This window comes from Crinia signifera, chromosome 6, assembly GCF_055691185.1.
Source record: "Crinia signifera chromosome 6, ASM5569118v1, whole genome shotgun sequence".
Classification (NCBI taxonomy): Eukaryota; Metazoa; Chordata; class Amphibia; order Anura; family Myobatrachidae; genus Crinia; species Crinia signifera.
Genome location: NC_139222.1, coordinates 12107607 through 12131410, shown reverse-complemented (window position 1 = coordinate 12131410; position 23804 = coordinate 12107607). Strand labels below are relative to the sequence as shown.

Sequence of the window (23804 nt, the reverse complement as noted above, 5' to 3'; positions counted from 1 at the left end):
TACCACAGTAGGGAGGTGACTGTTTAATGTATGCTTTTTAGAGGAGATATGTCTGTGCTGTGATGTTTTCCTGATGTCTCTATAGTTTATTCATTAGATATTAAATATACTTATTTGTTTTGTGCAAAAATTAGAGTGAAGGTCTGACTGATATTAAGTTAGAATATATATATATATATAGAGAGAGAGAAGAGATGTATATGAAGGGTGATCAGCAGTGTAAGCCCAGAAATCTGACCAGTCTCCTCCCCACACTCTCTAGTGTATCTAATACATCAGGAGCCATCAGCCCCTATTATACTCCTGCTCTCCCCCTCACATCATGTCACTGTGTGTTACCAGCCCAGAGATCTGACCAGTCTCCTACCAGCACTCTCTGGTGTATCTCATACATCAGGAGCCATCAGCCCCTATTATACTCCTGCTCTCCCCCTCACATCATGTCACTGTGTGTTACCAGCCCAGAGATCTGACCAGTCTCCTCCCTGCACTCTCTGGTGTATCTCATACATCAGGAGCCATCAGCCCCTATTATACTCCTGCTCTCCCCCTCACATCATGTCACTGTGTGTTACCAGCCCAGAGATCTGACCAGTCTCCTGCCCGCACTCTCTGGTGTATCTCATACATCAGGAGCCATCAGCCCCTATTATACTCCTGCTCTCCCCCTCACATCATGTCACTGTGTGTTACCAGCCCAGAGATCTGACCAGTCTCCTTCCGCACTCTCTGGTGTATCTCATACATCAGGAGCCATCAGCCCCTATTATACTCCTGCTCTACCCCTCACATCATGTCACTGTGTGTTACCAGCCCAGAGATCTGACCAGTCTCCTCCCCGCACTCTCTGGTGTATCTCATACATCAGGAGCCATCAGCCCCTATTATACTCCTGCTCTCCCCCTCACATCATGTCACTGTGTGTTACCAGCCCAGAGATCTGACAGTCTCCTCCCCGCACTCTCTGGTGTATCTCATACATCAGGAGCCATCAGTCCCTATTATACTCATGCTCTCCCCCTCACATCATGTCACTAAGTGTTACCAGCCCAGAGATCTGACCAGTCTCCTCCCCGCACTCTCTGGTGTATCTCATACATCAGGAGCCATCAGTCCCTATTATACTCCTGCTCTCCCCTCACATCATGTCACTGTGTGTTACCAGCCCAGAGATCTGACCAGTCTCCTCCCCACACTCTCTGGTGTATATCATACATCAGGAGCCATCAGCCCCTATTATACTCCTGCTCTCCCCTCACATCATGTCACTGTGTGTTACCAGCCCAGAGATCTGACCAGTATCCTCCCCACACTCTCTGGTGTATCTCATACATCAGGAGCCATCAGCCCCTATTATACTCCTGCTCTCCCCCTCACATCATGTCACTGTGTGTTACCAGCCAGAGATCTGACCAGTCTCCTCCCCGCACTCTCTGGTGTATCTCATACATCAGGATCCATCGGCCCCTGTTATACTCCTGCTCTCCCCCTCACATCATTTCACTGTTATAAATGTCACACGTTATAAATAACACCTATATTCTACTGCTAATCTGTGATGATGCCAAAGTACATGGGACGGTTTAATTGAAATGACAATCTTTTTTTACTGGGTTTACAAATATGTAGAAAATAAGTAAGATATTGCATTACACATCATCAGACCCCCACTATGTACAAACGTAGACATAAAACTGAAACAAACATAAGAGATTTCCTATCGACAGAAATGTCAGCGATTGCTGTAGTTAGAGACAACTAGACCCAAAAACAAAAAGCAGTCCAAGAAACAAGGTAATTGGAGCAGACTGAAGAACAGAATTGAAGTCACATTTTAAAGTACAGTTGCTCACAGGCTGAGGAGAAGAAATCACCCAATAAATGGACAGGTTGGCAGCAATATCTTATAGACTCGGATCGTCATCTCCCAGCACGAGAAATCAGTCCGGTCTAACACTCACTGCTAGGTGATTGCCAATGTCCGTTGCATCGTTACCGTAGAGCACATTGCTATATTGAGAATCTCTGTACCAGTTTTCGCTGTGACATTTGACCAATCAAGTAATAACAGAACCGGTTAGACTGCTGTGGCGGAAGGCAGTGAGACGCCTCTCTAGAGGTCAACTTTTTTCGGTACTCTTTACTTAGAACGGCGCACACGATTTTGATCGTGGGCATCGTTAGTAAAAAATCGGGGGCATCTCGGGCATTGAATGCACTAAAAAATCGGGTGCGATGCCCGCGATTTCCCATAGGGAACAATGTTAAATGTCTCAATTAACCCGATTTTTCCATAGGAAACAATGTTAAATGGCCCACAGAGGCCAAATAGTCACCCTGAAGTGTGAAATGGCCCCCACAATTGTTAACGGCACCCCACGATGAACGTCAACCCGAAGCGTGGCGAGCCCGCGAGGGGCGGCGGTACGCGTCCTACGACCTTTTCATACCCCCACTATCCACGTCGGCGTGGAGTTGAGAATAGAAAGTGTGGCGAGCCCGAAGCGGGGCGAGCTCCGCGAGGGGACGCGGACAGCTGTGAAGCCTGCGAGGGGACGCGGACAGCTGTGAAGCCCGCGAGGGGACGCGGACAGCTGTGAAGCCCGCGAGGGGACGCGGATACCTGTGAAGGTATCTGCGTCCCCTCATGGGGCTCGCCACACTTTCTATTCTCAACTCCACGCCGACGTGGATAGTGGGGGTATGAAAAGGTCTTAGGACGCGTACCGCCGCCGCTCGCCACGCTTCGGGTTGACGTTGATCGTGGGGTGGCGTTAACAATTGTGGAGGCCATTTCACACTTCAGGGTGCCTATTTGGCCTCTGTGGCCCATTTAACATTTTCCTATGGAAAAATCGGGTCAACTGAGGCATTGAACAGGAAAATCGGGTCAATTGAGACATTTAACATCGTTCCCTATGGGAAATCGAGGGCATCGCGTCGGTCGCATCGCACCCAATTTTTTAGTGCATTCAATGCCCGAGATGGCCACGATGGGTGCCCTTCTAGGTAAAGAGTACCCTTTTTTCTGACACTGGCGTGATCCGGATGTGTTGTCTCATGTGCGTCTTTAAAGTATCTTTTCGCCGAAATCTTTTCCCGCACTCGGAGCAAGAATATGGCTTGACTCCGGTGTGAATCATCTCGTGCTTCCGAAGAACGGACTTGTTTCTGAAACGCTTCCTGCACTGAGGGCAAGCATGCGGTCTATCTTCGGCGTGAACCTTGTGGTGAGCGAGGAGCTCCGGTTTGATCCTAAAACGTTCCCCACACTGAGTGCAGTCATAGGGCTTCTCCCCTGTGTGCACCTTCTTGTGCAAAAACAGTGCGGAGGTGCATTTGAAAAACTTTCCACAATCGGAGCAAAAAAATGGCTTCTCTCCGGTGTGCATTCTGTGATGATTGACCAGATCGGACTTACGGTAAAAGCGTTTATCGCATTCGGAGCAGGGGTAAGGCCTCTCGCCCGTGTGGATTTTCCAGTGTCGGACGAGATGGGACTTGGTTGTAAAACATTTCCCGCATTCTGTGCAAGAATACGGCTTCACTTCCGTGGGACCTCCATCTTGACCACTAAGCTGCGACTTGCTGTTAGAACCGATAGGGTGCACCCTCTGGTGACTCATCAGATCGGACCTACGGTGGAAACATCTCCCGCACTCGGTGCAACAATATGGCTGCTTCTTGGTGTGCAGCCTCTGGTGCCTGTACAGGTCGGGCTGGCGGGTAAAACATTTCTTGCATTCGGAGCAATTATACGGCCTCTCTCCAGTGTGAGTTTTTATATGTCGAATGAGATGTGACTTAGTGTTAAAACATTTCCCGCAGTCCGAGCAAGAATGTAGCCTCTTCCGTGTGTGACCTTCCCGGCACTGGACAAGGTCAACATCATTGGTAGAGGATTGCGTGTTTACATTGGATAAAGAAACTTCCGTATCTACCAGACTTCCTCCGTCACAGGAGGCCGGTTCCTCCTTAATATGAGTAGATGTATACGGCGTGTGACCTGTTGGTGTGGTAATGTCAGCGTCTGTACACTTTTCAACCTCGGATTTAACCGACACTTTGTCAACATGAGAAGACGACCACTTAGTTGGAGCATCATTGGATGGACCTGCTGGAAATACGTTGTGGTCAGATCCTGAATTATTATACATTCTCACTACAAGTCATTATAAACGTTTACCATAAGGATCTCTAGATGTATTATCAGTGGAGGATGGAATTATTATATGTAGTATTGTTTGTACGTGTGGTGTGTATTTTTCTCCAGCGAAACACGCTAATAAGGGTATATTGTGCCTAGCCACAGGTACTGTCACAGGCAGACGCTTGGTAAGTGTGTTCTCCGCGTAATAGAGTGCTCCCCCCTTCTGGACATTCAATGCGTAGTCAGAGAAATAAAAATCGTCTTACCCAGTGATGTGACGGACTGGTGATTCTCTATTTTCACTTTCTTGTACGCATCTGTGTCGTCTTCAATATACTCCTTTTCCTGCATGGAGAAATAGTGACATCCTCACACCTTATAGGAATCTGATGCACACAATGATAGTCATCACCCAGACACATCCCCCGGTGTTACTGTATAATGTCCCATTCCCAGCAGTCACCTGTCCGGTCACCTCCCCCGGTGTAACTGTATAACGTCCCATTCCCAGCAGTCACCTCTCCGGTCACATCCCCCCGGTGTTACTGTATAGCGTCCCATTACCAGCAGTCACCTCTCCGGTCACATCCCCCGGTGTTACTGTATAATGTCCCATTCCCAGCAGTCACCTCTCCGGTCACATCCCCCGGTGTTACTGTATAACGTCCCATTCCCAGCAGTCACCTCTCCGGTCACATCCCCCGGTGTTACTGTATAACGTCCCATTCCCAGCAGTCACCTCTCCGGTCACATCCCCCGGTGTTACTCTATAACGTCCCATTCCCAGCAGTCATCTTTCCAGTCACATCCCCCGGTGTTACTATATAACGTACCATTCCCAGCAGTCACCTCTCCGGTCACATCCCCGGTGTTACTGTATAATGTCCCATTCCCAGCAGTCACCTCTCCGGTCACATCCCCCGGTGTTACTGTATAACGTCCCATTCCCAGCAGTCACCTCTCCGGTCACATCCCCCCGGTGTTACTGTATAACGTCCCATTCCCAGTAGTCACCTCTCCGGTCACATCCGCCGGTGTTACTGTATAACGTCCCATTCCCAGCAGTCACCTCTCCGGTCACATCCCCCGGTGTTACTGTATAATGTCCCATTCCCAGGAGTCACCTCTCCGGTCACATTCCCCGGTGTTACTGTATAACGTCACATTCCCAGCAATCACCTCTCCGGTCACATCCCCCCGGTGTTACTGTATAACGTCCCATTCCCAGCAGTCACCTCTCCGGTCACATCCCCGTTACTGTATAATGTCCCATTCCCAGCAGTCACCTCTCTGGTCACATCCCCCGGTGTTACTGTATAATGTCCCATTCCCAACAGTCACCTCTCCGGTCACATCCCCCGGTGTTACTGTATAACGTCCCATTCCCAGCAGTCACCTCTCCTGTCACATCCCCCGGTGTTACTGTATAACGTCCCATTCCCAGCAGTCACCTCTCCGGTCACATCCCCCGATGTTACTGTATAACGTCCCATTCCCTGCAGTCACCTCTCCGGTCACATCCCCCGGTGTTACTGTATAACGTCCCATTCCCAGCAGTCACCTCTCCGGTCACATCCCCGGTGTTACTGTATAATGTCCCATTCCCAGCAGTCACCTCTCCGGTCACATCCCCGTTACTGTATAATGCCCCATTCCCAGCAGTCACCTCTCCGGTCACATCCCCCGGTGTTACTGTATAACGTCCATTCCCAGCAGTCACCTCTCCGGTCACATCCCCCGGTGTTACTGTATAACATCACATTCCCAGCAATCACCTCTCCGGTCACAGCCCCCAGTGTTACTGTATAATGCCCCATTCCCAGCAGTCACCTCTCCGGTCACATCCCCCGGTGTTACTGTATAACGTCCATTCCCAGCAGTCACCTCTCCGGTCACATCCCCCGGTGTTACTGTATAACATCACATTCCCAGCAATCACCTCTCCGGTCACAGCCCCCAGTGTTACTGTATAATGTCCCATTCCCAGCAGTCACCTCTCCTGTCAGCAGCTGAATGATCTTATTGGTGAGTTCCAGGATCTTCTGGTCATTGTGCCTCTCATGTATCAGTGGGTGAGGTGGAGGCACCATGATAGGGATCAAGCCTTCAGGCACATTGGGATCACTGCTAGATATCTCAAAATTATCATATGTCTTCTTCATTAACTTGTAGTCCTGTGTATGGAGATATACTAATTAATACCACAATATTAGTTTTCAGAATACCCTAATTCTTGCGTTAGTCCTGTTTCCATTATTTCTTCAGTCAGGTCCCTGTGTCAGTAATAGAGATAAGAGTGATGTCACTGTCACGCTCCCAGACCCCCTCACCTCCCCGGTCAGGTCCCTGTGTCAGTAATAGAGATAAGAGTGATGTCACTGTGACGCTCCCAGACCCCCTCACCTCCCCGGTCAGGTTCCTGTGTCAGTAATAGAGATAAGAGTGATGTCACTGTGACGCTCCCAGACCCCCTCACCTCCCCGGTCAGGTTCCTGTGTCAGTAATAGAGATAAGAGTGATGTCACTGTGACGCTCCCAGACCCCCTCACCTCCCCAGTCAGGTCCCTGTGTCAGTAATAGAGATAAGAGTGATGTCACTGTGACGCTCCTAGACCCCCTCACCTCCCCGGTCAGGTTCCTGTGTCAGTAATAGAGATAAGAGTGATGTCACTGTGACGCTCCCAGACCCCCTCACCTCCCCAGTCAGATCCCTGTGTCAGTAATAGAGATAAGAGTGATGTCACTGTGACGCTCCCAGACACCTTCACCTCCCCGGTCAGGTCCCTGTGTCAGTAATAGAGATAAGAGTGATGTCACTGTGACGCTCCCAGACCCCCTCACCTCCCCGGTCAGGTCCCTGTGTCAGTAATAGAGATAAGAGTGATGTCACTGTGACACTCCCAGACCCCCTCACCTCCCCAGCCAGGTCCCTGTGTCAGTAATAGAGATAAGAGTGATGTCACTGTGACACTCCCAGACCCCCTCACCTCCCCAGTCAGGTCCCTGTGTCAGTGATAGAGATAAGAGTGATGTCACTGTGACACTCCCAGACCCCCTTACCTCCCCAGTCAGATCCCTGTGTTAGCTATAGAGATAAGAGTGATGTCACTGTGACGCTCCCAGACCCCCTCACCTCCCCGGTCAGGTCCCTGTGTCAGTAATAGAGATAAGAGTGACGTCACTGTGACTCTCCCAGACCCCCTCACCTCTCCAGTCAGGTCCCTGTGTCAGTAATAGAGATAACAGTGATGTCACTGTGACGCCCCCAGACCCCCTCACCTCCCCAGTCTGGTCCCTGTGTCAGTAATAGAGATAAGAGTGATGTCACTGTGACGCTCCCAGACCCCCTCACCTCCCCGGTCAGGTCCCTGTGTCAGTAATAGAGATAAGAGTGATGTCACTGTGACACTCCCAGACCCCCTCACCTCCCCAGCCAGGTCCCTGTGTCAGTAATAGAGATAAGAGTGATGTCACTGTGACACTCCCAGACCCCCTCACCTCCCCAGTCAGGTCCCTGTGTCAGTGATAGAGATAAGAGTGATGTCACTGTGACACTCCCAGACCCCCTCACCTCCCCGGTCAGGTCCCTGTGTCAGTAATAGAGATAAGAGTGATGTCACTGTGACGCTCCCAGACCCCCTCACCTCCCCAGTCAGGTCCCTGTGTCAGTAATAGAGATAAGAGTGATGTCACTGTGACGCTCCCAGACCACCTCACCTCCCCGGTCAGGTCCCTGTGTCAGTAATAGAGATAAGAGTGATGTCACTGTGACGCTCCCAGACCCCCTCACCTCCCCAGTCAGGTCCCTGTGTCAGTAATAGAGATAAGAGTGATGTCACTGTGACCCTCCCAGACCCCCTCACCTCCCCGGTCAGGTCCATGTGTCAGTAATAGAGATAAGAGTGACGTCACTGTGACGCCCCCAGACCCCCTCACCTCCCCAGTCAGGTCCCTGTGTCAGTAATAGAGAAAACAATGACGTCACTGTGACGCTCCCAGACCCCCTCACCTCCCCAGTCAGGTCCCTGTATCAGTAATAGAGATAAGAGTGATGTCACTGTGATGCTCCCAGACCCCTCACCTCCCATTCAGGTCCCTGTGTCAGTAATAGAGATAAGAGTGATGTCACTGTGACCTCACCTCCCCAGTCAGCAGGTAGATGATCTCCAGGGTGAGGTTTAATATCCTCTCAGTCATGTGACTCCTGCTCTTGTCCAACCCTAGAGGATCCATTAAGGGTTCTTTCCCCTAGGGCTGTAGTTTCCCCTATTGAGCTTAGTCAACCTGGAAATGGTAAAAGTGAACACAAATTATAGAACCTAACAACAGTGAAAAGTCATTGTGTACGCACGCAACCTGACAAGCCTACAACGTATAGATGAGAGGAGTCATTGTCTCCACTACGTGTATTGCACCATGTTATACAGGGATATACAATGACTTAGCAGCAATACCTACATGTAATAACCAGCCTGTGATAGCTTACACTGTATGGAAGGAGCACGGATACACTAGTACAGTCATGACCAAACTATGGCCCTCCAGCTGTTGTGAAACTACATATCCCAGCATGCCTTGCCATAGTTTTAGAACTCACTAATAGTAAAAACTGTGGCAAGGCATGATGGGAATTTTAGTTTCACAACAGCTGGATCTATAGTCTAATGCTATAGGTAACACCTGACCCATCAGAAGGTGGTGCCAGGACCGGACGTGGTAAGACGGGTGACACCTGACCCATCAGAAGGTGGTGCCAGGACCGGACGTGGTAAGACGGGTGACACCTGACCCATCAGATGTGGTGCCAGGATCGGACGTGGTAAGACGGGTGACACCTGACCCATCAGAAGGTGGTGCCAGGACCAGACGTGGTAAGACGGGTGACACGTGACCCATCAGAAGGTGGTGCCAGGACCGGACGTGGTAAGACGGGTGACACCTGACCCATCAGAAGGTGGTGCCAGGACCGGACGTGGTAAGACGGGTGACACCTGACCCATCAGAAGGTGGTGCCAGGACCGGACGTGGTAAGACGGGTGACAACTGACCCATCAGAAGGTGATGCCAGGACCGGACGTGGTAAGACGGGTGACACCTGACCCATCAGAAGGTGATGCCAGGACCGGACGTGGTAAGACGGGTGACACCTGACCCATCAGAAGGTGGTGCCAGGACCGGACGTGGTAAGACGGGTGACACCTGACCCATCAGAAGGTGGTGCCAGGACCGGACGTGGTAAGACGGGTGACACCTGACCCATCAGAAAGTGGTGCCAGGACCGGACGTGGTAAGACGGGTGACAACTGACCCATCAGAAGGTGGTGCCAGGACCGGACGTGGTAAGACGGGTGACACCTGACCCATCAGAAGGTGGTGCCAGGACCGGACGTGGTAAGACGGGTGACACCTGACCCATCAGAAGGTGGTGCCAGGACCGGACGTGGTAAGACGGGTGACACCTGACCCATCAGAAGGTGGTGCCAGGACCGGACGTGGTAAGACGGGTGACACCTGACCCATCAGAAGGTGGTGCCAGGACCGGACGTGGTAAGACGGGTGACACCTGACCCATCAAAAGGTGGTGCCAGGACCGGACGTGGTAAGACGGGTGACAACTGACCCATCAGAAGGTGGTGCCAGGACCGGACGTGGTAAGACGGGTGACACCTGACCCATCAGAAGGTGGTGCCAGGATCGGACGTGGTAAGACGGGTGACACCTGACCCATCAGAAGGTGGTGCCAGGATCGGACGTGGTAAGACGGGTGACACCTGACCCATCAGAAGGTGGTGCCAGGATCGGACGTGGTAAGACGGGTGACACCTGACCCATCAAAAGGTGGTGCCAGGACTGGACGTGGTAAGATATATATATATATATATAGGCAGCACGGATGGTGTAATGGTTAGCATTACTGCCTCACAGCGCTGAGGTCATGGGTTCGATCCCCACCATGCCTCTGTGCAGAGTTTGTATATTCTCCCCCCGCTTGCGTGGTTTCACTCCGGGTACTCCAGTTTCCTCCCACAATCCAAAAATATACAGATAGGACCAGGTTAATTGGCTTCCAACAAAAATTAACCCTAGAATGTCTGTGTGTGCGTGTACATGTGGTAGGGAATATAGATTGTAAACTCCATTGGGGCAGGGACTGATGTGAATTGTCAAATATTCTCTGTAAAGCGCTGCAGAATATGTGTGCGCTATATAAGAAACTGTAAATAAATATAAATATATATATATATATATATATATATATATATATATATATATATATATATATATATACATATATACAGATACAAGTAAGCCCGCACTAAGCAAAAGTTTCAAAAGCTAGTCTGCTACCTTCTGTGTTTGTGCATGTGAGAGAAAGAGATGTCGTTTCACTTCTTGCCAACAGATGGCAGTGTTTCCTAGACATATATAGTATAGATATAGATAGACAGACAGAGTAGCCATCTCCCTATACACATGTAAACTAATTAATATATCACCAGGAAGCCTCCTCCTCCTAAATTCTATAGACACTCAGCAGCCATCTTGGACTATTGCTTATTATTATAATATATGATCATTAGTTAACTCTCACCTTATTATTTGCTCTCACACGGACCGGAAGTCACTGGCAGCTGCCAACCACTTCCCGGGTCACCTGTAACCGGGTGTAACTGCTAAAAAACCTTCATGCGTTCCACTGCGACTTCCGGGTTGTGTGTTCCGCCAGGACTTCAGCGCTGTGCGTTCCACAGCGACTTCCGTCTCCTGCGGTCCAACGCGACTTCCCGGTTGTCTCCTACAGTAGGTATTTTAGAGCTTTGCCTAAATAGACGACGAGTGTTTCTGTCACCGGTAGTTTAGAGACCTGGGCAGTATCTGACACAGCAGCGGTGGTATAATATAGGCTTTTGCTTTCCAGTTTATCTTTTAAGCTAAGTTCCAGGTTCTGCATGACTTTTGAATGAGTTTACTAGTCCCCACAATGTATATACGCAGGAGCTGGTGCCGGGTCAGGTATTATACACAGGAGCTGGTGCCGGGGTCAGGTATTATACGCGGGAGCTGGTGCCGGGTCAGGTATTATACGCAGGAGCTGGTGCCGGGTCAGGTATTATACGCAGGAGCTGGTGCCGGGGTCAGGTATTATACGCGGAGCTGGTGCCGGGGTCAGGTATTATACGCGGAGCTGGTGCCGGGTCAGGTATTATACGCGGGAGCTGGTGCTGGGTCAGGTATTATACGCAGGAGCTGGTGCCTGGGTCAGGTATTATACGCAGGAGCTGGTGCCGGGGTCAGGTATTATACGCATGAGCTGGTGCCGGGTCAGGTATTATACGCAGGAGCTGGTGCCGGGGTCAGGTATTATACGCAGGAGCTGGTGCCGGGGTCAGGTATTATACGCAGGAGCTGGTGCCGGGTCAGGTATTATACGCAGGAGCTGGTGCCTGGGTCAGGTATTATACGCAGGAGCTGGTGCCGGGGTCAGGTATTATACGCATGAGCTGGTGCCGGGTCAGGTATTATACGCAGGAGCTGGTGCCGGGGTCAGGTATTATACGCAGGAGCTGGTGCCGGGTCAGGTATTATACGCAGGAGCTGGTGCCGGGGTCAGGTATTATACGCAGGAGCTGGTGCCGGGTCATGTATTATACGCAGGAGCTGGTGCCGGGTCATGTATTATACGCAGGAGCTGGTGCCGGGGTCAGGTATTATACACGGGAGCTGGTGCTGGGTCAGGTATTATACACGGGAGCTGGTGCTGGGTCAGGTATTATACGTGGGAGCTGGTGCCGGGTCAGGTATTATATGCAGGTGCTGGTGCCGTGTCAGGTATTATACGCGGGAGCTGGTGCCGTGTCAGGTATTATACGCGGGAGCTGGTGCCGGGTCAGGTATTATACGCAGGAGCTGGTGCTGGGTCAGGTATTATACGCAGGAGCTGGTGCTGGGTCAGGTATTATACGCAGGAGCTGGTGCTGGGTCAGGTATTATACGCAGGAGCTGGTGCTGGGTCAGGTATTATACGCAGGAGCTGGTGCTGGGTCAGGTATTATACGCAGGAGCTGGTGCCGGGTCAGGTATTATACGCAGAAGCTGGTGCCGGGTCAGGTATTATACGCAGGAGCTGGTGCCGGGTCAGGTATTATACGCAGGAGCTGGTGCCGGGTCAGGTATTATACGCAGGAGCAGGTGCCGGGTCAGGTATTATACGCAGGAGCTGGTGCTGGGTCAGGTATTATACGCAGGAGCTGGTGCTGGGTCAGGTATTATACACAGGAGCTGGTGCTGGGTCAGGTATTATACGCAGGAGCCGGGTCAGGTATTATACGCAGGAGCTGGTGCCGGGTCAGGTATTATACGCAGGAGCTGGTGCCAGGTCAGGTATTATACGCAGGAGCCGGGTCAGGTGTTATACGCAGGAGCTGGTGCCGGGTCAGGTGTTATACGCAGGAGCTGGTGCCAGGTCAGGTGTTATACGCAGGAGCTGGTGCTGGGTCAGGTATTATACACAGGAGCTGGGTCAGGTATTATACGCAGGAGCTGGTGCTGGGTCAGGTATTATACGCAGGAGCTGGTGCTGGGTCAGGTATTATACGCAGGAGCTGGTGCTGGGTCAGGTATTATACGCAGGAGCTGGTGCTGGGTCAGGTATTATACGCAGGAGCTGGTGCTGGGTCAGGTATTATACGCAGGAGCTGGTGCTGGGTCAGGTATTATACGCAGGAGCTGGTGCTGGGTCAGGTATTATACGCAGGAGCTGGTGCTGGGTCAGGTATTATACGCGGGAGCTGGTGCCGGGTCAGGTGTTATACGCAGGAGCTGGTGCTGGGTCAGGTATTATACGCAGGAGCTGGTGCCGGGTCAGGTATTATACGCAGGAGCTGGTGCCGGGTCAGGTGTTATACGCAGGAGCTGGTGCTGGGTCAGGTATTATACGCAGGAGCTGGTGCCGGGTCAGGTATTATACGCAGGAGCTGGTGCCGGGTCAGGTGTTATACGCAGGAGCTGGTGCTGGGTCAGGTATTATACGCAGGAGCTGGTGCTGGGTCAGGTATTATACGCAGGAGCTGGTGCTGGGTCAGGTATTATACGCAGGAGCTGGTGCCGGGTCAGGTATTATACGCAGGAGCTGGTGCCGGGTCAGGTATTATACGCAGGAGCCGGTGCCGGGTCAGGTATTATACGCAGGAGCCGGTGCCGGGTCAGGTATTATACGCAGGAGCCGGTGCCGGGTCAGGTATTATACGCAGGAGCTGGTGCCGGGTCAGGTATTATACGCAGGAGCTGGTGCCGGGTCAGGTATTATATGCAGGAGCTGGTGCCGGGTCAGGTATTATACGCAGGAGCTGGTGCCGGGTCAGGTATTATACGCAGGAGCTGGTGCCAGGTCAGGTATTATATGCAGGAGCTGGGTCGGGTATTATACGCAGGAGCTGGTGCCGGGTCAGGTATTATACGCAGGAGCTGGTGCCGGGTCAGGTATTATACGCAGGAGCTGGTGCCGGGTCAGGTATTATACGCAGGAGCTGGTGCCGGGTCAGGTATTATACGCAGGAGCTGGTGCCGGGTCAGGTATTATACGCAGAAGCTGGTGCCGGGTCAGGTATTATACGCAGGAGCTGGTGCCGGGTCAGGTATTATACGCAGGAGCTGGTGCCGGGTCAGGTATTATACGCAGGAGCAGGTGCCGGGTCAGGTATTATACGCAGGAGCTGGTGCCGGGTCAGGTATTATACGCAGGAGCTGGTGCCGGGTCAGGTATTATACACAGGAGCTGGTGCCGGGTCAGGTATTATACGCAGGGTTGCCTACCTGACCCTCCGCATGAGGGAGAAAATGCTCTGTTCCTGGGCTTCCCTGGTAATGTATGATTGCCAGCACCTGTGGTGACACCTTTCTTATCAGTTACCTAGCTCCCCACAGGTGCTGGCAATCATACATTATCCATACCTCCCAGCCTGCCCCTCTCCAGGAGGACACAGTGCTCTGTTCCTGGGCTTCCCTGGTAATGTATGATTGCCAGCACCTGTGGTGACACCTTTCTTATCAGTTACCTAGCTCCCCACAGGTGATGGCAATCATACATTATCCATACCTCCCAGCATGCCCCTCTCCAGGAGGACACAATGCTCTGTTCCTGGCCTTCCCTGGTAATGTAGGATTGCCAGCACCTGTGGTGACACCTTTCTTATCAGTTACCTAGCTCTCCACAGGTGATGGCAATCATACATTATCCATACCTCCCAGCATGCCCCTCTCCAGGAGGACACAATGCTCTGTTCCTGGACTTCCCTGGTAATGTATGATTGCCAGCACCTGTGGTGACACCTTTCTTATCAGTTACACAGCTCCCCACAGGTGCTGGCAATCCTACATTATCCATACCTCCCAGCATGCCCCTCTCCAGGAGGACACAATGCTCTGCTCCTTGGCTTCCCTGGTAATGTATGATTGCCAGCACCTGTGGTGACACCTTTCTTATCAGTTACCCAGCTCCCCACAGGTGCTGCCAATCATACATTACCAGGGAAGCCCAGGAACAGAGCATTTTCTCTAGGGTGACCAACTCATCCCTTTAATCCGGGACACATATTAATTACACAGGTTCTGTGGCTGGCTTTCACCTGGTTTAAACTGCCACAGAACCTGTGTAATTAATGTGTGTCCCGGATTAAAGGGATGAGTTGGTCACCCTAAAATTTTCTCCCTCATGGAGAGAGTCGGGTAGGTAACCATGCCATAGATTTCCTGCAGTAATTTATTAATGCATCACTATATTTTCTATAAATGTAAGATGAAAGATCTGTAACTGTTTCCTGAGTGGGTGTCACATATGGGAGGGCAGCCAGGAGCACACACACACACACATGTCTCATTAATATAATTAATGGTAGCACCTGTATAGCACTGTTATGTCATTGGTTGGAGGGGGTAGGAGAAGTCACACTCTGACCCCACCCCTCATGGCTGCTGCAGACTGTGTATATGGATCCTCAGGGAGGCCTGACCAGGTACATGCTGACTACACAGCTGCTGACGGAGGCTGGTGGCTTACTTACAGGGATGTCGGCAAGTGAGCTTACACAGTATTGTGCCCCAAGTCTTCTTTGTGTTCTCTGCCACAGTCCTTTATATGGAGCTGTGTTACAATGTGGTCCTCTGAGCAACTCTGGTTTAATTTAAGTATTTCTGGGATATTTGTGTTATATAATCTAATACTATCAACTTTCTTATTTATGAAAGTAAAGCTACACCCTGTATATACCACATGTAACTGTGACAGGGAAGGTGGCCCCTCTCAGCTCTGGGCCCCATAGCAGCTGCACCCCCTGCACCTATGGTAGCTACACCCCTGTATATAACACATGTGTGACAGAGAAGGTGGCCCCTCTCAGCTCTGGACCCCATAGCAGCTGCACCCCCTGCACCTATGGTAGCTACACCCTGTATATAACACATGTAACTGTGACAGGGAAGGTGGCCCCTCTCAGCTCTGGGCCCCATAGCAGCTGCACCCCCTGCACCTATGGTAGCTACACCCTGTATATAACACATGTAACTGTGACAGGGAAGGTGGCCCCTCTCAGCTCTGGACCCCATAGCAGCTGCACCCCCTGCACCTATGGTAGCTACACCCTGTATATAACACATGTAACTGTGACAGGGAAGGTGCCCTCTCAGCTGTGGGCCCCATAGCAGCTGCACCCCCTGCACCTATGGTAGCTACACCCTGTATATAACACATGTAACTGTGACAGGAAAGGTGGCCCCTCTCAGCTCTGGGCCCCACAGCAGCTGCACTCCCTGCACCTATGGTAGCTACACCCCTGTATATAACACATGTAACTGTGACAGGGAAGGTGGCCCCTCTCAGCTCTGGGCCCCATAGCAGCTGCACCCCCTGCACCTATGGTAGCTACACCCTGTATATAACACATGTAACTGTGACAGGGAAGGTGGCCCCTCTCAGCTCTGGGCCCCATAGCAGCTGCACCCCCTGCACCTATGGTAGTTACACCCTGTATATAACACATGTAACTGTGACAGGGAAGGTGGCCCCTCTCGGCTCTGGGCCCCATAGCAGCTGCACTCCCTGCACCTATGGTAGCTACACCCCTGTATATAACACATGTAACTGTGACAGGGAAGGTGGCCCCTCTCAGTTCTGGGCCCCATAGTAGCTGCACCCCCTGCACCAATGGTAGTTACACCCCTGTATATAACACTTGTAACTGTGACAGGGAAGGTGGCCCCTCTCAGCTCTGGGCCCCATAGCAGCTGCACTCCCTGCACCTATGGTAGTTACACCTCTGTATATAACACATGTAACTGTGACAGGGAAGGTGGCCCCTCTCAGCACTGGGCCCCATAGCAGCTGCACTCCCTGCACCTATGGTAGCTACACCCCTGTATATAACACATGTAACTGTGACAGGGAAGATGGCCCCTCTCAGCTCTGGGCCCCATAGCAGCTGCACCCCCTGCACCTATGGTAGTTACACCCTGTATATAACACATGTAACTGTGACAGGGAAGGTGGCCCCTCTCAGCTCTGGCCCCATAGCAGCTGCACCCCCTGCACCTATGGTAGCTACACCCCTGTATATAACACATGTAACTGTGACAGGGAAGGTGGCCCCTCTCGGCTCTGGGCCCATAGCAGCTGCACCTATGGTAGCTACACCCCTGTATATAACACATGTAACTGTGACAGGGAAGGTGGCCCCTCTCGGCTCTGGGCCCCATAGCAGCTGCACCCCCTGCACCTATGGTAGCTACACCCTGTATATAACACATGTAACTGTGACAGGGAAGGTGGCCCCTCTCAGTTCTGGGCCCCATAGCAGCTGCACCCCCTGCACCAATGGTAGTTACACCCCTGTATATAACACATGTAACTGTGACAGGGAAGGTGGCCCCTCTCAGCTCTGGGCCCCATAGCAGCTGCACTCCCTGCACCTATGGTAGCTACACCCCTGTATATAACACTTGTAACGGTGACAGGGAAGGTGGCCCCTCTCAGCTCTGGGCCCCATAGCAGCTGCACCTCCTGCACCTATGGTAGCTACACCCTGTATATAACACATGTAACGGTGACAGGGAAGGTGGCCCCTCTCAGCTCTGGGCCCCATAGCAGCTGCACTCCCTGCACCTATGGTAGCTACACCCTGTATATAACACATGTAACGGTGACCGGGAAGGTGGCCCCTCTCAGCTCTGGGCCCCATAGCAGCTGCACTCCCTGCACCTATGGTAGTTACACCCTGTATATAACACATGTAACGGTGACAGGGAAGGTGGCCCCTCTCAGCTCTGGCCCCATAGCAGCTGCACTCCCTGCACCTATGGTAGTTACACCCTGTATATAACACATGTAACTGTGACAGGGAAGGTGGCCCCTCTCAGCTCTGGGCCCCATAGCAGCTGCACCTATGGTAGCTACATTCCTGTATATAACACATGTAACGGTGACAGGGAAGGTGGCCCCTCTCAGCTCTGGCCCCATAGCAGCTGCACTCCCTGCACCTATGGTAGTTACACCCTGTATATAACACATGTAACTGTGACAGGGAAGGTGGCCCCTCTCAGCTCTGGGCCCCATAGCAGCTGCACCTATGGTAGCTACATTCCTGTATATAACACATGTAACGGTGACAGGGAAGGTGGCCCCTCTCAGCTCTGGCCCCATAGCAGCTGCACTCCCTGCACCTATGGTAGCTACACTCTGTATATAACACATGTAACTGCGACAGGGAAGGTGGCCCTTCTCAGCTCTGGGCCCCATAGCAGCTGCACCCCCTGCACCTATGGTAGCTACACCCCTGTATATAACACATGTAACTGTGACAGGGAAGGTGGCCCCTCTCAGCTCTGGGCCCCATAGCAGCTGTACCCCCTGTACTTATGGTAGCTACACCCTGTATATAACACATGTAACTGTGACAGGGAAGGTGGCCCCTCTCAGCTCTGGGCCCCATAGCAGCTACACCCCCTGCACCTATGGTAGCCACACCCATGTATATAACACATGTAACTGTGACAGGGAAGGTGGCCCCTCTCAGTTCTGGGCCCCAGAGCAGCTGCACTCCCTGCACCTATGGTAGCTACACCCTGTATATAACACATGTAACTGTGACAGGGAAGGTGGCCCCTCTCAGCTCTGGCCCCATAGTAGCCGCACTCCCTGCACCTATAGTAGCTACACCCCGGTATATAACACATGTAACTGTGACAGGGAAGGTGGCCCCTCTCAGCTCTGGGCTCCATAGCAGCTGCACACACATATGGTAGTTACCCCCCATGGACCCTCATGGTTATGTGCATCAGTGTAGGGACGGGCCGGAGGCTTGTTATCCAAGTGCCGTATTATTTATGCAGTCTAAAAACCTCACATGTAAAATGTATATAAATATTCCAGTGACTTTATCTAATAACACCGCTGCGTGCCTAAAGTATGTTTGGCCAAATAAAGTGGAGAGAGGTAAAGTACCAGCCAATAATCTCCTAGCTGGTGTTTTTCAAACACATCCTGTAAAATGGCAGTCAGGAGCTGATTGGCTGATACTATATGTGTTTTCAGCACACATTGTGGTACTTGTGTATTATCACGGCGCCCACTACTCCATTTGCGTAGAGGGCTATTCAGGGTAGTGAAATTGCATCGTATGGCATGCGATGAGATATCGGTTCTGATGGAACCTAGAATAATGCCATTTAATGGTAAAATTACATATACCATGACATATGCCATACCATAACGGCATGCGATTCAATGCGATGCGGTTTCACTACGTAATAGTGTGCCTCCAATATAGGAATTCCTTTCTTTCTTTTTTCTTCACTTCATGGTAGTACCGAATATTCCCGGGAGCACCTCTAATTGTGACTTTTTGTCATTTAAGAAAAATAGACTAATATACATACAGGAAAGGACTAATTGACAAATAGTTAAAATAGTGGTCTGTGCGGGTATCTTCAAATCCAACTATAACTGCAATATAATAAAAAGCAAAATGTTCAGCTTCATTATTAAATTTGCCCTAAGCACATTTTTGGAATTTTTGTTAAAAATAAACGTTTTCCAGACTAAAAATGTTTTCTCTCCTGTGCAGACTCCTCTGACGCACCGGGAGGCTTCTCTTACTGGTGAATCGTTCCTCGGTCCTGAGCACAAGAATGGTTTTTCTCCCGTGTGAGCTCTCTGATGTACATCAAGGTTTCCTTTGCTGGCAGATGATTTCAGGATTCTCTGGAGCTTAATAAGCTTGGTGTGACTGGTAAAACTCTTCCCGCATTCAAGACATAGAGGTGGTTTCTCTCCTGTGTGATCTTCCTGGTGGTGGATGAGATTGGATGAATATAATAATGATTACAGAAAGATTGCTATAGAGTCAGAAAGGACTACTCCATCGGTGGATATTGGGTAGCTCTAAGAGCAAACCACAATGCCAAAGACGGGGACCATGATGCAGAACACCTTTCATTTGGAGATCCGCTCAATCTGACAAAGAACTATTTAACAAGGGCATAATGGACCAAAGTGATTGGTCTGCTACCTAAATGGTTGGCCTGATTTCTTGGGACAACATCCACCAGAGCCCCCCCAAAAATATAAGTACTAGAAGTGGCAGGAGGGGGGAAATGCCTTTTTAAAAGACTCATTGCACAACCAAATTTTGAAACCACTTGCCACATGAGGAAGCCCTCTTGACTATCTAACCTACAAGGCATTGTGTTCCGGCCAGCTGACAAGGGTGGAGCGATGGTGCTTCAGGATTATTGCAAATATCGAGGTAAAACCATCTCCCGGCTCAGATGCCACGCCACCTCAAACAGGACCCAACTATGTCTTTCAAGGAGTTAAGAGATCGAGCATGGTTTGGATGCCAATATAATTACCCACAAACAATCCAATAGTCCAAAAATTAGTCAATTTTCTTACTGTTCCACCACCCAAATGTCCTTTTCATCTATACTCCATACCTAATATACACGAGTCTCGTCAAACTAACCCTTGGCCAATTTATGGATTCTTTCTTACAACCATGTGTTGTCAAATTATTTGGTAATCTTGGTGCTTGCGGGCAAAAAATTGCATGTGATGCGACCGACGCGATTACCGCGATTTTACATAGGGAACAATGTTAAATGGCCCAATTGACCCGATTTTACATAGGGAACAATGTTAAATAGCCACCCTGAAGTGTGAAATGGCCCCCCCAATTGTTAACGCCACCCCACGATCAACGTCAACCCGAAGCGTGGCGAGGGGCGGCGTTACGTGTCCTCCGACCTTTTCATACCCCCACTATCCATGTCGGCGTGGAGTTGAGAATAGAAAGTGTGGCGAGCGGACGCGGATACCTGTGAAGCCCGCAAAGGGGATGCGGATACCCGTGAAGGTATCCGCGGGGCTCGCTATGCTCGCCACGCTTCGGGCTCGATGGCTCGCTGCGCTCGCCACACTTTCTATTCTGAACTCCACGCCGACGTGGATAGTGGGGGTATGAAAAGGTCGGAGGACGCGTACCGCCGCCCCTCGCGGGCTCGCTGCACTCGCCACGCTTCGGGTTGACGTTGATCGTGGGGTGGCGTTAACAATGGGGGGGGGGGTCATTTCACACTTCAGGGTGGCTATTTGGGGTCTGTGGGCCATTTAACATTGTTCCCTATGTAAAATCGGGTCAATTGGGCCATTTAACATTGTTTCCTATGTAAAATCGCGGTAATCGCGTCGGTCGCATCGCATGCGATTTTTTTTGGCCGCGTGCAATGCGACCGATGCGATTTTTTACCTTGCGATGCCTAAGATCAAAATCGTGGGCGCCGTTCTAGGTAAAGAGTACCCTTTCTTTTTTTCTTTACTTCATGGTAGTACCAAATATTCCTGGGAGCACCTTCAATTGTGACTTTGTCATTTAAGAAAAATAGACTAAAACACATACAGGAAAGGACTAATTGACAAATAGTTAAAATAGTATCTTCGGTACTTGTGAGTTATCCGGGCGTCCGATTTTAAAATTGTATGCCTTAAGTTAAGGCATACAATCAGATGCGATGCGATACGATATCGCATCGCATCGCATGCGACCATCGGATGCGATGACCCGATTTTTCCATAGGAATCAATGTTAAAATGGACTGAGTCCATTTTAACATGGAATTCAATGGGAAAAAGGGGTCCTTTTCATACCCCTACTATCCAAGTGGGCATGGAGTTGGATATAAACCTGTGGCGAGCGTAGCGAGCCGAGCGAAGCGAGCCCCGCGAGGGGACGGTATTCCGTGTCCCCTCGCGGGGCTCGCTACGCTCGCCACGCTTCGGGCTCGGTGGCTCGCTACGCTCGCCACAGGTTTATATCCAACTCCATGCCCACTTGGATAGTAGGGGTATGAAAAGGACCCCTTTTTCCCATTGAATGCCATGTTAAAATGGACTCAGTCCATTTTAACATTGATTCCTATGGAAAAATCGGGGCATCGCATCGCATCCGATGGTCGCATGCGATGCGATGCGATGTCCCGATCCGACCCGATTTTAAAATCGGACGCCCGGATAACTCACAAGTACCGTATCTTCAAATCCAACTATAACTGCAATATAGTAAGCAAAATGTTCAGCTTCATTATTAAATGGGCCCTAAGCACATTTTTTTTTTTTTTTTGTAAAAATAAACGTTTCCCAGACTAAAAATGTTTTCTCTCCTGTCCAGACTCCTCTGACGCACCGGGAGGCTTCTCTTACTGGTGAATCGTTCCTCGGTCCTGAGCACAAGAATGGTTTTTCTCCCGTTTGAGCTCTCTGATGTACATCAAGGTTTCCTTTGCTGGCAGAAGATTTCAGGATTCTCTGGAGCTTAATAAGCTTGGTGTGACTGGTAAAACTCTTCCCGCATTCAAGACATAGAGGTGGTTTCTCTCCTGTGTGATCTTCCTGGTGGTGGATGAGATTGGATGAATATAATAATGATTACAGAAAGATTGCTATAGAGTCGGAAAGGACTACTCCATCGGTGGATATTGCTCTAAGAGCAAACCACAATGCCAAAGACGGGGACCATGATGCAGAACACCTTTTATTTGGAGATCCCCTCAATCTGACAAAGAACTATGTAACAAGGGCATAATGGACCAAAGTGATTGGTCTGCTACCTAAATGGTTGGCCTGATTTCTTGGGACAACGTCCACCAGAGCCCCCCAAAAAATATAAGTACTAGAAGTGGCAGGAGGGGGAAATGCCTTTTTAAAAGACTCATTGCACAACCAAATTTTGAAACCACTTACCACATGAGGAAGCCCTCTTGACTATCTAACCTACAAGGCATTGTGTTCCGGCCAGCTGATAAAGGTGGAGCGATTGTGCTTCAGGATTATTGCAAATATCGAGATAAAACCATCTCCCGGCTCAGACCTCAAACAGGACCCAACTATGTCTTTCAAGGAGTTAAGAGATCGAGCATGGTTTGGATGCCAATATAATTACCCAAAAACAATCCAATAGTCCAAAAATTAGTCAATTTTCTTACTGTTCCACCACCCAAATGTCCTTTTCATCTATACTCCATACCTAATAATATACACAAGTCTCGTCAAACTAACCCTTGGCCAATTTATGGATTCTTTCTTACAACCATGTGTTGTCAAATTATTTGGTAATCTTGGTGCTTCCTCTTGACTTTCTTGGGCATGTTAAAATGTAAATCGCGTCGGTCGCATCGCATGCGGGCAAAAAATCGCATGTGATGCGACCGACGCGATTACCGCGATTTTACATAGGGAACAATGTTAAATGGCCCACAGATCACAAATAGCCACCCTGAAGTGTGAAATGGCCCCCCCAATTGTTAACGCCACCCCACGATCAACGTCAACCCGAAGAGTGGCGAGCGGCGGCGTTACGCGTCCTCCGACCTTTTCATACCCCCACTATCCACGTCGGTGTGGAGTTGAGAATAGAAAGTGTGGCGAGCGGACGCGGATACCTGTGAAGCCCGCGAGGGGATGCGGATACCTGTGAAGGTATCCGCGGGGCTTGCTATGCTCGCCACGCTTCGGGCTCGGTGGCTCGCTGCGCTCGCCACACTTTCTATTCTGAACTCCACGCCGACGTGGATAGTGGGGGTATGAAAAGGTCGGAGGACGCGTACCGCCACCCCTCGCGGGCTCGCTGCGCTCGCCACGCTTCGGGTTGACGTTGATCGTGGGGTGGCGTTAACAATTGGGGGGGGGGGGCCATTTCACACTTCAGGGTGGCTATTTGGGGTCTGTGGGCCATATAACATTGTTTCCCTATGTAAAATCGGGTCAATTGGGCCATTTAACATTGTTTCCTATGTAAAATCGCGGTAATCGCGTCGGACGCATCGCATGCGATTTTTTTTTTTTTTTTTTGGCCGCGTGCAATGCGACCGACGCGATTTTTTTACCTTGCGATGCCTAAGATCAAAATCGTGGGCGCCGTTCTAGGAAAAGAGTACCCTTTCTTTTTTTCTTCACTTCATGGTAGTACCAAATATTCCTGGGAGCATCTTCAATTGTGACTTTGTCATTTAAGAAAAATAGACTAATACACATACAGGAAAGGACTAATTGACAAATAGTTAAAATAGTGGTCTGTGCGGGTATCTTCGAATCCAACTATAACTGCAATAT

General features: G+C 50.5%; 1 protein-coding gene and 1 long non-coding RNA gene across 7 annotated transcripts; one reads left to right on the top strand and one right to left on the bottom strand.

Moving 5' to 3' along the window:
• Window positions 1-2834: 2834 nt before the first annotated feature.
• LOC146009964 (uncharacterized) lies at window positions 2835-10912 on the bottom strand. 4 transcript variants are annotated; one of them, XM_083150649.1, is made up of 5 exons: window positions 10743-10912; window positions 8291-8434; window positions 6145-6324; window positions 4417-4495; window positions 2837-4117 (listed from the first exon to the last, which is right to left on the bottom strand). In XM_083150649.1, exons 2-5 carry the CDS (start codon window positions 8381-8383, stop codon window positions 3006-3008), a joined length of 1464 nt encoding a protein of 487 aa, XP_083006775.1. In that variant the 5' UTR covers window positions 8384-8434; window positions 10743-10912; the 3' UTR covers window positions 2837-3005. The 4 variants fall into 4 exon arrangements, with proteins under 4 accessions (XP_083006778.1, XP_083006777.1, XP_083006775.1 ...); XM_083150650.1 differs by having other exon boundaries at window positions 2837-4114; XM_083150652.1 differs by lacking the exon at window positions 6145-6324 and having other exon boundaries at window positions 2835-4114.
• On the top strand, window positions 10900-22851 carry LOC146009993 (uncharacterized). 3 transcript variants are annotated; one of them, XR_014444708.1, is made up of 3 exons: window positions 10900-10951; window positions 19264-19944; window positions 21865-22851. It is a non-coding gene; the product is annotated as an uncharacterized LOC146009993 (long non-coding RNA). The 3 variants fall into 3 exon arrangements; XR_014444710.1 differs by lacking the exon at window positions 10900-10951 and adding an exon at window positions 10978-11043; XR_014444709.1 differs by lacking the exon at window positions 10900-10951 and adding an exon at window positions 15031-15224.
• The last annotated feature ends 953 nt before the right edge of the window (window positions 22852-23804 follow it).

Excerpts from the sequence above, each read along its gene's own strand:
- LOC146009964 (XM_083150649.1), bottom strand. The coding sequence starts at position 8,383 with ATGGATCCTCTAGGGTTGGACAAGAGCAGGAGTCACATGACTGAGAGG. Across the intron at positions 6,325-8,290 it reads TCTACCTGCTGACTGGGGAG|GACTACAAGTTAATGAAGAA; the intron begins GTGAGGTCACAG and ends CTCCATACACAG. Across the intron at positions 4,496-6,144 it reads TTCAGCTGCTGACAGGAGAG|GAAAAGGAGTATATTGAAGA; the intron begins GTGACTGCTGGG and ends TTCTCCATGCAG.